At 37.0% G+C, this 12,230-nt stretch overlaps 1 protein-coding gene across 1 annotated transcript; it reads right to left on the bottom strand.

Annotated features, from left to right (window-relative positions):
- Positions 1 to 641: 641 nt before the first annotated feature.
- On the bottom strand, positions 642 to 11,053 carry rgrb (retinal G protein coupled receptor b). The gene is made up of 7 exons (XM_062054806.1): positions 10,785 to 11,053; positions 10,551 to 10,707; positions 4,922 to 5,043; positions 2,985 to 3,138; positions 2,797 to 2,914; positions 2,618 to 2,731; positions 642 to 938 (listed from the first exon to the last, which is right to left on the bottom strand). Exons 1-7 carry the CDS (start codon positions 10,858 to 10,860, stop codon positions 798 to 800), a joined length of 882 nt encoding a protein of 293 aa, XP_061910790.1. The 5' UTR covers positions 10,861 to 11,053; the 3' UTR covers positions 642 to 797.
- Between the last annotated feature and the right edge of the window lie 1,177 nt (positions 11,054 to 12,230).

The following is a 12,230-nucleotide window of genomic DNA, read 5'->3' as shown; positions in this document are numbered from 1 at the left end:
AAAGAGTTGGACAATATCGGCATATCGGATATCGGCAAAAAGCCATTATCGGACATCCCTAATAAAAATGTAAAATATTTGCTCTAACAAAGCAATACAAGTAATGTTAATTTCTAGTCTGGGCACTGATAACAGCTTTTTTCAGGTTAATTGAACAACATTTAAAAAAATATATATATATATATAAATTTGATGCAGTGAAAGTGGGGGAACAAACAGTAAATTTGATATCAAAAGGACCATTTTTGGACCCAAGGTTAAAAAAAAAATTCGATCATGAGTTGAATTTAATTTAATTTTTTTTTATCTCTAGCACATTGACTTCAGGGACACCAACCGCACCTATTGGAGCCCCGCCTCCAAGACATTGAGTCTTCCACCCGCACCTGGCAGCGACGCCTCGCAGGTTAGTGTGTGACCAAGATTTACGTCCCCTTGCGGCTTAACGCTCCGTTAATACGCTCAGAGATTAGCCTGCTGCTGCGGTCACGGTGCAGTCCAGAGTCCCTTGCAGACAGAGTGCAAGAAAGTTGTGCGTAAAATTGGATTATCCACTTCATATAAAAAAAGCAAATGTTTCAGGAATAAAATGCAATCGAAGAGTAAAAATCTGCCCAAAGAGAAGTCTGACAAACACCGGAGAATGTATATTCCATTTATTGATGCATTGTGCAGTTAAAAATTGCAATTCAATTCCAACGCCTTAGAATCAACAATATTTCTGTAAACAGTCCACTCACTAAAGAGAAGCTGCGAGTATCACGTCAACTGTACAGAACAAAACTCATCCAAAAAAACTAATTGGACTTATTCGGAGTCGGCTCTGCCACCCTCTGCCCGGTGAGGTAGTACCACACCCCTCCTTGGAAGAACTCGTTTCCGTAGGAGTAGAGAACCACGTTGCAGATGGGGCTCATCTTACCCATCACGGGTAAAATCTGAGAAGAAGCACATTTAGTTTTTTCCCTCCCCAAAAAGTACCACCTGGGGAAAAACTTTGCTTTCCAAGTACCACTTGTCAGAATAATTGTATCTATGTTATCACAAAACTTTGTGTTTCAATGAATTCCCGGTGAGCAGACAATCAAAAAGGCTTGTAAAGCGCCACTGTGTACGATGGGAAGAGACTTGACCCGAGATCTACAAAGCAGAGAGGAAGCAGGACCTGACCTGACCCCCCCCCCCCCCCCCCCTCCAGGCACCTTTTCTTTGAACCGTTTTGTGACCAAAGGCAGCGGCTGTTTACGACCCCCGTCCCTTTAGAAACAGCTGTTGCCACGTAATCAGGGAAAGTCCAAATAAAAGAGGCGTACAATCTTTCGTCAGAGCGTGGTGGGAGACTGTAGAAGAGAACAGCCCAGACGTTTCCTCAATTGAGCTAAATTGAATTCTGTCTGTTTAATTCCTTGCTTCTTTGTCTGTTTAACAGATGTCACCAGTGTTTGAACCTGACACCACCAAAAAATATAATCATTAAAACACAGTAGTGTAGTAGGCCTAAGGTCTCATTAAAAAAAGGCAGATTTATTTTTGGCCGTTGTAACATTTAGCTTGAACAGTAACACTAAATATAAGAAAATAAGTGTACTGCAAGCGATTTGGCATACCACAGTTTGAGAATCACTGCTTTAGCAGTTAGCTTCTTGTCCTTAGCCATTCCTTTTCCACTACACTGCAAATTTTTTGCCACTTGCAAAGACTTGAACATTCTGTTTCTAGGAATTTCCCAAGTTTTAAGAGCCATCAATTTATCTTTAGTCAGACTTTACATCGTTAATCTTCGAAAATATAATTCATGCCATCAAAAACGTGAGTTACAAGTACCGCTAGTTGGCGTTGCAAACGTTACAGTAAAGCCGGTAAGAGCCAATCAAAACATCCGTTCTTCCTTGCTAGCGTTAGCTTATAACTAGAGATCAACGTAACTTTGTTTTACCAACCATGGGACGAAACGCGAGTGTAAAAGTAAGATATTTAAGAAATGGGTAACCAGCCAAATTGGTGAAGCAATTAAAGCGCATCACTGCTAGTCTGCACCGTACTGAAGCAGAATGAGTTCATCACCAGCCAAGAATGTTAAAATTGTTCAACGGCCAACTTTTATCCATGAAAAAACTGACGGAGAAGCAGCCAGAAGGAGATACCGGAAACAGCCGCCTTTCAAGGTAAATGCAGTATATTACAGACTTAAGCCGCTACTTTTTCCTAGGCTTTGAACCCTGCGGCTTATAAAACGGTGCAGCTAAATTTATACATTTTTCTTCACCGACTGTACATTACTTCATAAAATATACTACTAGCCAAGTTTTAAAAGCCATGATACGAGTTATAATTGCGCTGTTTATTGGGGGCAAGCAAGTTCAGTAGAAGCATCCAAGGTTTCTCATAGTCATCACATCCCACTGGGTTGTGAGTTTTTCCTTGCCCTTATGTGGGATCTGAACAGAGGATGTCGTCGTGGCTTGTGCAGCCCTTTGAGACACTTGTGATTTAGGGCTATATGAATAAAATTGAAGCACCAGTTTAATTTTAATAGGAGACGATTGGGCAAAAAAGCGTGTTGAGTTAAGAGCTCCAAGTACTACTGTAGATTAGAGAGACTAAACAAATGACTCACCATTCTCACTCTTGGAGGAATGTACTTGAGGTCAAAAAAGCAGGCGTAGAGACAGACGAGGGTGTAGGGGCCCCAGCAGACCCACAAGACAAATAGTGGCAGACTGGTGTTGAACTAACAGGAAGAAAAAAGGTGTTAAAGGATGTCGCTCATGCCTTCGGTGGTCCAAGCGCTCTTACTCTTTGGTGATGGACCCTCCTGAACTGTCTGTTGATGGCGTCGTAGCAGGTCGTAAAGATGTAGGTGGGGAAGGTCAAGTAGATCATCACCAGGGTGAACATGTAGGAGGTGTAGTTCCTGGTGACCAAATATGTAAAACATTTTTTTTTAAAAGTGCTCTTCAACATCCCCACCCCTCTTAGCCTACCAGTCCGCTCTGGTGTAGTCCAAGGTGCAGCAGGTTCTCATGGACTCAAAGTCATACACCCCCCAGCCCATGAGGGGCATGGAGGCCCAGAAGACAGCCATGACCCAGATGAAGGAGGTGATCACCACGGTGGTGGTCCAGAAGAGCTTTTGTCCTGCATTGGTGACATCCTGTTAGAAATGCACGGCAGCATCCTCATCTTGGAAATACAGCCACTTCATTAGGTACACCTGCACCGTGCTAATGAGGTTAACGCCACTCATACTTGCCAACCTTGAGACCTCTGAATTCGGGAGATGGGGCGGCGGGGTTTGGTGGTAGCGGGGGTGTATATTGTAGCGTCCCGGAAGAGTTAGTGCTACAAGGGATTCTGGGTATTTGTTCTGTCAGATGTTCTCCGGAGATGTTTGTCATTCTTGTTTGGTATGGGTTCACAGTGGCGCATATTTGGAACAGTGTTAAAGTTGTTTATACGGTCACCCTCAGTGTGACCTGTATGGCTGTTGACCAAGTATGCATGGATTCACTTGTGTTTGAAAGCCGCATATATTATGTGACTGGTCCGGCACGCTGTTTGTATAGCGGACGTGACGACAGGTTGTAGAGGACGCTAAAGGCAGTGCCTTTAAGGCACACCCCCAATATTGTTGTCCGGGTGGAAATCGGGAGAATGGTTGCCCCGGGAGATTTTTGGGAGGGGCACTGAAATTCGGGAGGGTTGGTAAGTATGACGCCACTATGACTTAGCATTTTAAAACGTGCAGTAAAAGTCAGAACAAGCCTGGCGTTTAAAAAGCTGAATAAAAGAACCGGGGTTGCGCGGTAAATGTCAATTTGTCTGGAGTTTTTATTTTAATACAAGTGTTATGTGAATGTGGACGATAAGAGTGAATGTGCTTGGACCTAGTTCCGACTGGAACTTAGATATGATTAGTTGCAGCCTATTCTAAACACATACATACATACATATATATACATACATACACAGTGGGGCAAAAAAGTATTTAGTCAGCCACCCATTGACAATCAATGGGTGGCTGACACACACATACATACATATATACACACACTAAACATCACTTCATCCTTCATTATATCCAACAGAGATAATGCATGTTGCAAATTCCAGCTGTCTGCCACAAATTTTACAGCGAGAAGCCAACGAAGGAGTCAACGTGATATAGCATCAAGTCACGAAACCTTGTCCGCATGGGGCACATAACAGTTTCTTACAAGTAGCATCATCACCGGAGGACTAGCTAAAAATGCTACTTTACACAAGATACAAAACAGCATAATTACCATTAAGGTAGAACTCTTAAATGTAAAAAAAAAGGTGGGTGAATCGATACAAATGCCGACGTAATAATACCAAGTATAGTAGTTTTTTTTTAAATTATCAATAGGAAACAAAAGCGAGGAGTAGTGTTATTTTGCAACATTTATGTAATGAGGAAAACTACGGTTACACCGCCATCTTGTTTGTCAAAATACAATTGCGATTAAAAATGTAAACATTTAATGATCCTGAAAATCTTTGATACATCAAACACTGCCCCTGTCACTACTTTGTATTGGTCGATACCTAAACTTTGTAGTATCACTCAAAACTACAAAATAAGAGTGATATTTAATTTTTTACAGAAGTGAAGTAAAGTAGATTGGTTGAGCATATTTTATCACTTACATCAGCAGCCAAACTGGGAGCCTTTGTAACCTGTTCCATTACCTATATATGGTACCTAATATATTGTCACAAGAGACTGCAATATACACCACAGTACACATTTCAAGCCATACCCTCCATCCCTAATGAGAACCAGTGTCTTTTTGTCAAGGCACAATTTTTCATCCAGCTTAGTGGACCCAAACACGTGCACCCACCCAGTAACCGGCATGTCTACTCTAGTCTAGTCTACCCGGACGAGTTGACTCACTGGTGCAGTACTGGTGATAGCGGTCCCAGGCGATGGCTGCCATGAAGCTGACGGACGCCAGGACCGATATCATGCCTTGGTAGCCATGATAGACGCATCCTTGCTGGCCAAAAGGCCAATGTCTGGAAGGGTGAAAAAAGTTTGTTACATTTTACTTTCATTACAACAAAATGTGTTAAGAGAGTGTCCAAAATCTGTCCCAGGGGATTTTTTGATATTAGCAATACATCAAGGAATGTATTGGGCCAAACAGAAAAAGATTCAACACTTAACATCAACTTCATTTAGTAAGGCCGTTTTATCCCCCTTCAGACATGTTATAAGGGGCCCTCCTACTTAGCACAGGTTTTTAGAAGTCCATACCAGGGCTGTCCTACTTTTTTTCCATAAGGACCACACACTGAAAATATGAAGCATGCTCTGGCCCTTTTGCTTTTTCAAAACAAATAGATTTTTTTAATTTTCAGGGTTCCCCTCAAGTTTGGACCCAGAAGGGTCTGTCAAAAATGTTAAGTTTTGTTTGGATACCACACAAATCACTAGATCAGTGGTATTATGGTACATTTTTAGTCTACTTTATAACTTGTTTTCACCCTCTTTTTGCCCTTGTGTGCAGTTTCCTTTCCATCCTTATCCTTCATAACTGAGCTACTGTGTGGAACAATTTCCCTTGCGGATCAATAAAGTTTGCCTAAGTCTTAAGTCCTCAAACTTTTTTCATCAAGTACCACCTCGGAAACCATGTGGCTCTCCAAGTACCACCATTAAAATACAGTAGCGCATTAGGCCTAAATATTAAAAACAAAGCTGAAGTTTTATTTAGCAAGTACATTTAATACTCGGCCACTGTAACATTACAGTTTGAACAGTAACACTGAATTATGAAGATTTGGCATACTACCACAGTTTGAGAATCACTGCTCTAGATCAACTTCAGGTCTGTCGATAGTTTAATGTTATGCTTTTGTCAAAACCCTGTGTAAAGGAGGGAAAAAAACTAGTCAAATATACACATTTTCCCCAAAAAACATTTCGAAGTGGAATATTTGGTTCTTAAATAGGTCAATAATTCATATTGATGAGCATTGATAGCTTTATAGAACAAAAAAAAAAGTCTATCAAAACATTCCACTAAAATTATTGGTAACAAAAAGGCCCCACTTCTAAGTGTTAAGTTATTTCTTTAAAATATATTTAGCTTCAATACCGAAGTCTCTAGAACTTTAAATGTTAAGGTTTTTTTATTGTTGTGTAAGCAGTTAGGTTTTTTTTTAATGTAAAGAAAATACATTTCCCAAAAATATAATGTAAATTAGAGCTTTTAATAGGTCAATTCATTAATTTGTTGATTTTTTTTTATTTTTTTTTTAGCAATGACAACTTTAAAGAAAAAAACGTGTAATAAGAATCAACCATGCAACTTTCTCGTTACATTTCACCCGTTTGCTCTTTATTTTTTTATAAATACCGTAGTATTTTACAAAGTGCCACGGGCAGTTCAAACTAGCTGAGGGGCCAACACTTTAAAGTCATTTGTATAATTTCCCCCAGTAGACTGAAGTAGACTATTTGATGTGAAGTAATTGCCGCTTAAATAGGTCAATTCATAACATTGATTTTGATGAATTGATTTGACCAATGACTGCTTTTTAGAACAAAAAAAGGGTCTTCATAGTCAAAACATGCCACTAAAATTATTGGGTACAAAAAAAGGCTTAAATCTTAAGTGTTAAGTTATTTTAATTTTAATTTTTATTTATTTATTTTTTTTAACTTTCATCACTCAAGTCTCTAGATCAGGGGTCGGGAACCTTTTTGGTTGAGAGCCATGAAAGCCACATTTTTTCAAATGTATTTCCGTGAGAGCCATATAATATTTAACACTTAATACAACTAAATGCGTTTAAGACCAACATTTTTAGACTACAATAAGTCTTATTCTTTAACATTGTTATTCTGAAGCTAACCAATAATGGGCGGTATAGCTCGGTTGGTAGAGCGGCCGTGCCAGCAACTTGAGGGTTGCAGGTTCGATCCCCGCTTCCGCCATCCTAGTCACTGCCGTTGTGTCCTTGGGCAAGACACTTTACCCACCTGCTCCCAGTGCCACCCACACTGGTTTGAATGTAACTTAGATATTGGGTTTCACTATGTAAAGCGCTTTGAGTCACTTGAGAAAAAGCGCTATATAAATGTAATTCACTTCACTTCACAAATAAAATACTTCTTACCATTAATGAGACTTCTTGAACAGGTGCAGTAGAAAACAGATGGATGGATTAAAACGCAGGAGAAAGTTTTATATTTTGAACGTTATTTTTAACACTGATTACCAGTGTAATTATTCATTAATTATCATGTTAAGCAATGTCAGCTAAGATTTATCTGAGAGCCAGATGCAGTCATCAAAAGAGCCACATTTGGCTCGAGCCGTAGGTTCCCTACCCCTGCTCTAGATCAACTTTAAATATGTTACGTTTTTTTTTATGCTTTTGTGTAAGCAATTTGTTTTTTATGCAATATATTCCCCAAAAAATATTTCATACAATTATGTAATTAGAGCTTTGAATAAGTCAATTCATTGATTGGTTAATTATTTTTTTTCAGCAATGACAGCTTTAAAGAAAAAAAAAACATGTAAGAATCAACAATGCAACTTTTTCTTGTTACATTTCACCCGTTTGCTCTTTAGTTATTTTTTTATAAATAGTTTTAGAAAGTGCCAAGGGCCATACAAACTAGCTGAGGGGCCAAAACTTGGTGTCTATACCAAAGTTAGCATCAGTATCAGATCGATTTGATATTGCCGTTCTCTTCATTGCATTATCGTTTTTAAAACTCAGGTAATATGTTCTTGTATATCAGCATAATTGTAACATTTGTGGAAGTGTGTGAATTAGCCTGATTTAAAAAAAAAAGTAGACTGATGTGAAGTAATTGGCGCTTAAATAGGTCAATTCATAACATTGATTTTGATTAATTGATTTGAGCAATGACAGCTTTATAGAACAAAAAAGGGTCTTCATAAAGTCAACATTCCACTAAAATTATTGGGTACCAAAATAGGCCCAACTCCTAAGTTTAGACATTTAAAAAAAAAAATGTTTTCCAAGTTTCTAGATCAACTTTAAATATGTTAAGGTTTTTTTTGGTTTGTTTTATGCTTTTGTGTAAGCAGTTTTTTATGCAATATATTCCCCCAAAAATATTTCATATAATTTATGTGAATTAGTGCTTTGAATAGGTCAATAATTCATTCATTTTGATTAATTGATTTGAGCAATGACAGCTTTATAGAACAAAAAAGGTCTTCATAGTCAAAACATTCCACTAAAATTATTAGGTGCCAAAAAAGGCCCGACTCCTAAGTGTTAAGTTATTATTATTATTATTATTTTTAAATCACTCAAGTCTCCAGATCAACTTTAAATATGTTAACGTTTTTTTGGTTTGTTTTATGCTTTTGTGTAAGCAGTTTTTTATGCAATATATTCCCCCCAAAATATTTCATATCATTTATGTGAATTAGTGCTTTGAATAGGTCAATAATTCATTCATTTTGATTGATTTGAGCAATGACAGCTTTATAGAACAAAAAAGGTCTTCATAGTCAAAACATTCCACTAAAATTATTGGGTGCCAAAAAAGGCCCAACTCCTAAGTGTCAAGTAATTTTTTATTTTTTTTTTATTTTATTTTTTTTTAAATCACTCAAGACTCCAAATCAACTTTAAATATGTTAAGGTTTTTTTGGTTTGTTTTATGCTTGTGTAAGCAATTTGTTTTTTTATGCAATATATTCCCCCACAAATATTTTGTACAATTTTTTATGTGAATTAGAGCTTTGAATAAGTCAATTCATTGATTTTGGTTGTTTTTTTTTTAAGCAATGACAGCTTTAAAAGGAAAAAAAAACAGTTATAATCAACAATGCAACTTTTTCTTGATACATTGCACCAGTTAGCATTTTAATTTTTTTTGTAAATAGTATTTAGAAAGTGGCACGGGCCGTTCAAACTAGCTGAGGGGCCAACACTTAGACCAGGGGTCACCAACGCGGTGCCCGCGGGCACCAGGTAGCCCGTAAGGACCAGATGAGTAGCCCGCTGGCCTGTTTTAAAAATAGCTCAAATAGCAGCACTTACCAGTGAGCTGCCTCTATTTTTTAAATTGTATTTATTTACTAGCAAGCTGGTCTCGCTTTGCCCGACATTTTTAATTCTAAGAGAGACAAAACTCAAATAGAATGTGAAAATCCAAGAAAATATTTTAAAGACTTGGTCTTCACTTGTTTAAATAAATTCATTAATTTTTTACTTTGCTTCTTATAACTTTAAGAAAGACAATTTTAGAGAAAAAAATACAACCTTAAAAAGGATTTTTAAACACATATCTTTTAAATTCCTTCCTCTTCTTTCCTGACAATTTAAATCAATGTTCAAGTAATTTTTTTTTTTTTTATTGTAAAGAATAATAAATACATTTTAATTTGATTCTTCATTTTAGCTTCTGTTTTTTCAACGAAGATAGTTTGTGAAATATTTCTTCAAACTTATGATTAAAATTCAAAAATATTATTCTGGCAAATCTACAAAATCTGTAGAATCAAATTTAAATCTTATTTCAAAGTGTTTTGAATTTTTTTTTTTTTTTATTTTTGTTCTGGAAAATCTAGAAGAAATAATGATTTGTCTTTGTTAGAAATATAGCTTGGTCCAATTTGTTATATATTCTAACAAAGTGCAGATTGGATTTTAACCATGTCATCAAAATTCTAAAAATAATCTTAATCAGAAAAAATTACTAATGATGTTTCATAAATTTTTTAAATTTTTTCAAAAAGATTCGAATTCGCTAGTTTTTCTCTTCTTTTTTTCGGTTGAATTTTGAATTTTAAAGAGTCGAAATTGAAGATAAACTATGTTTCAAAATTTTATTGTCATTTTTTCGTGTTTTCTCCTCTTTTGAACCGTTCAATTAAGTGTAAATATCATTAATTTTTAATAATAACAGAGTTAAAGGTAAATTGAGCAAATTGGCTATTTCTGGCAATTTATTTAAGTGTGTATCAAACTGGTAGCCCTTCGCATTAATCACTACCCAAGAAGTAGCTCTTGGTTTCAAAAAGGTTGGTGACCCCTGACTTAGACCAACCAACGTTAGCATCGGTATCAGATCGATTCGATATTGCTGTTCTCTTCATTCTATTATCGTTTTTAAAACTCAGGTAATATGTTCTTGTATATCAGCATAATTGTAACATTTGTAGAAGTGCGTGCATTAGCCTGATTAAAAAAAACATGATTTAACTGACTGGTGGGCGTGGCTTCACACTCTCGAATTTGATTGGCTTGAGGCAGCCGTCAGGTGAACAAGTGGCCCGGCCTGTGTCACGTGACCAGGAAGTACAATGGGCGCCAAAACTTTGCAATTATTTAGTTTAAAGATTAAAATATTTATAATACATTACAATGCCGTTTAAATTGGGCTAAGAAATGTCATAACTCGGTAATTCTTCATTCTTAACGTAGCTATTGTAAGTGATATAATAATCGGTTTTCTTGATATGTTGCCTGCTAGCCTAGCTAAATGATTAGCACCCCTCCATCTTTACAAGTTTCGAGTGTACCTGAGGTAGCTGGCGTAGCCGGCCAAGAATCCGTTCACGCTGAGAATCATGTCGGCAAAGGCCAGGTTAACTACCAGGAAGTTGCTGGGGTTCCTGTGCTCCGGGACACACACGAAGGTGGCGACGGTGACGCTATTGAGGATGAACCCCAGCACCCCTGTGGAGGACAGAGTCAGTTAGTGACGAAACACCGACAACAACCCCCTCCATCCCCGGGTCATCACTCCTACTTACCGCCGATGAGGAGCAGCGAGCCGAACAGATACACGTCCATGTCCGTGAAGCCCTCAGGTAAGGTGTCAGTCGCCATGTTGACGCACTTTGAGCAAACTTCTGAATAGAGCAGCGTGTGGGTCCGACAAAATGAAGCTTTGTGTTACACTCCTGTCACATGGAAGTGAAAAAAGGACCAAAAAAAACCCAACCCACAAAGCACAGTGAGCATTAGGTTGGTCAAAGCTGCAACAATCCGCCCAAGAATGCTCTAACAAGTGGCCTTTGGTTCCTTTTAAAGTCGCGGGGTCTCCACCCCCTCCTCCCGGTTCATTTGTTGCTTCATTGGCAGCAGCTGCGGGGGAATTAGTCAGCAAGTACACCGGGTTCAAGTACTTGACTTCAATTGCAATCATCCATTTTTCTTACCGCTTGTCCCCTTCTGGGTCGCCATTTCAGCTTCATTCGGGCGGAAGGCGGGGGTCCACCCTGGACAAGTCGCCACCTCATCACAGGGGCCAACACAGATAGACAGAAGACATTCTACACCAGGGGTCACCAACCTTTTTGAAAGCAAGAGCTACTTCTTGGGTAGTGATTAATGCGAAGGGCTACCAGTTTGATACACACTTAAATAAATTGCCAGAAATAGCCAATTTGCTCAATTTACCTTTAACTCTATGTTATTATTAACAATTAATGATATTTACACTTAATTGAACGGTTTAAAAGAGGAGAAAACACGAAAAAAATGACAATTAAATTTTGAAACATAGTTTATCTTCAATTACGACTCTTTAAAATTCAAAATTCAACTGAAAAAAAGAAGAGAAAAACTAGCTAATTTGAATCTTTTTGAAAAAATTAAAAAAATTATTTATGGAACATCATTAGTAATTTTTCCTGATTAAGATTAATTTTAGAATTTGGATGACATGCTTTAAATTGGTTAAAATCCAATCTGCACTTTGTTAGAATATATAACAAATTGGACCAAGCTATATTTCTAACAAAGACAAATCGTTATTTCTTCTAAATTTTCCAGAGCAAAAATTTTAAAATAAATTCAAAAGACTTTGAAATAAGATTTAAATTTGATTCTACAGATTTTCTAGATTTGCCGGAATAATTTTTTTGAATTTTAATCATGATAAGTTTGAAGAAATATTTCACAAATATTCTTCGTTGAAAAAACAGAAGCTAAAATGAAGAATTAAATTAAAATATATTTATTATTCTTTACAATAAAATAAAAAAAATTACTTGAACATTGATTTAAATTGTCAGGAAATAAGAGGAAGGAATTTAAAAGGTATATGTGTTTAAAAATCCTAAAATCATTTTTAAGGTTGTATTTTTTCTCTAAAATTGTCTTTCTGAAAGTTATAAGAAGCAAAGTAAAAAAAATAAGTGAAGACCAAGTCTTTAAAATATTTTCTTGGATTTTCAAATTCTATTTGAGTTTTG

The sequence above is a fragment of the Entelurus aequoreus genome, linkage group LG08 (genome assembly GCF_033978785.1).
Source record: "Entelurus aequoreus isolate RoL-2023_Sb linkage group LG08, RoL_Eaeq_v1.1, whole genome shotgun sequence".
In the NCBI taxonomy this organism is placed as follows: domain Eukaryota; kingdom Metazoa; phylum Chordata; class Actinopteri; order Syngnathiformes; family Syngnathidae; genus Entelurus; species Entelurus aequoreus.
Note: the sequence above shows the minus strand (reverse complement) of the source record. Positions and strands in the feature narration are given on the sequence as shown.

Coding starts and splice junctions, on each gene's coding strand:
- rgrb (XM_062054806.1), bottom strand. CDS start 10,860: ATGGCGACTGACACCTTACCTGAGGGCTTCACGGACATGGACGTGTAT. Junction 2,732..2,796: donor GGAGGGTCCATCACCAAAGA/GTAAGAGCGCTT, acceptor TCTTCCTGTTAG/TTCAACACCAGTCTGCCACT. Junction 939..2,617: donor TTCCTCCAAGAGTGAGAATG/GTGAGTCATTTG, acceptor GCTTCTTCTCAG/ATTTTACCCGTGATGGGTAA.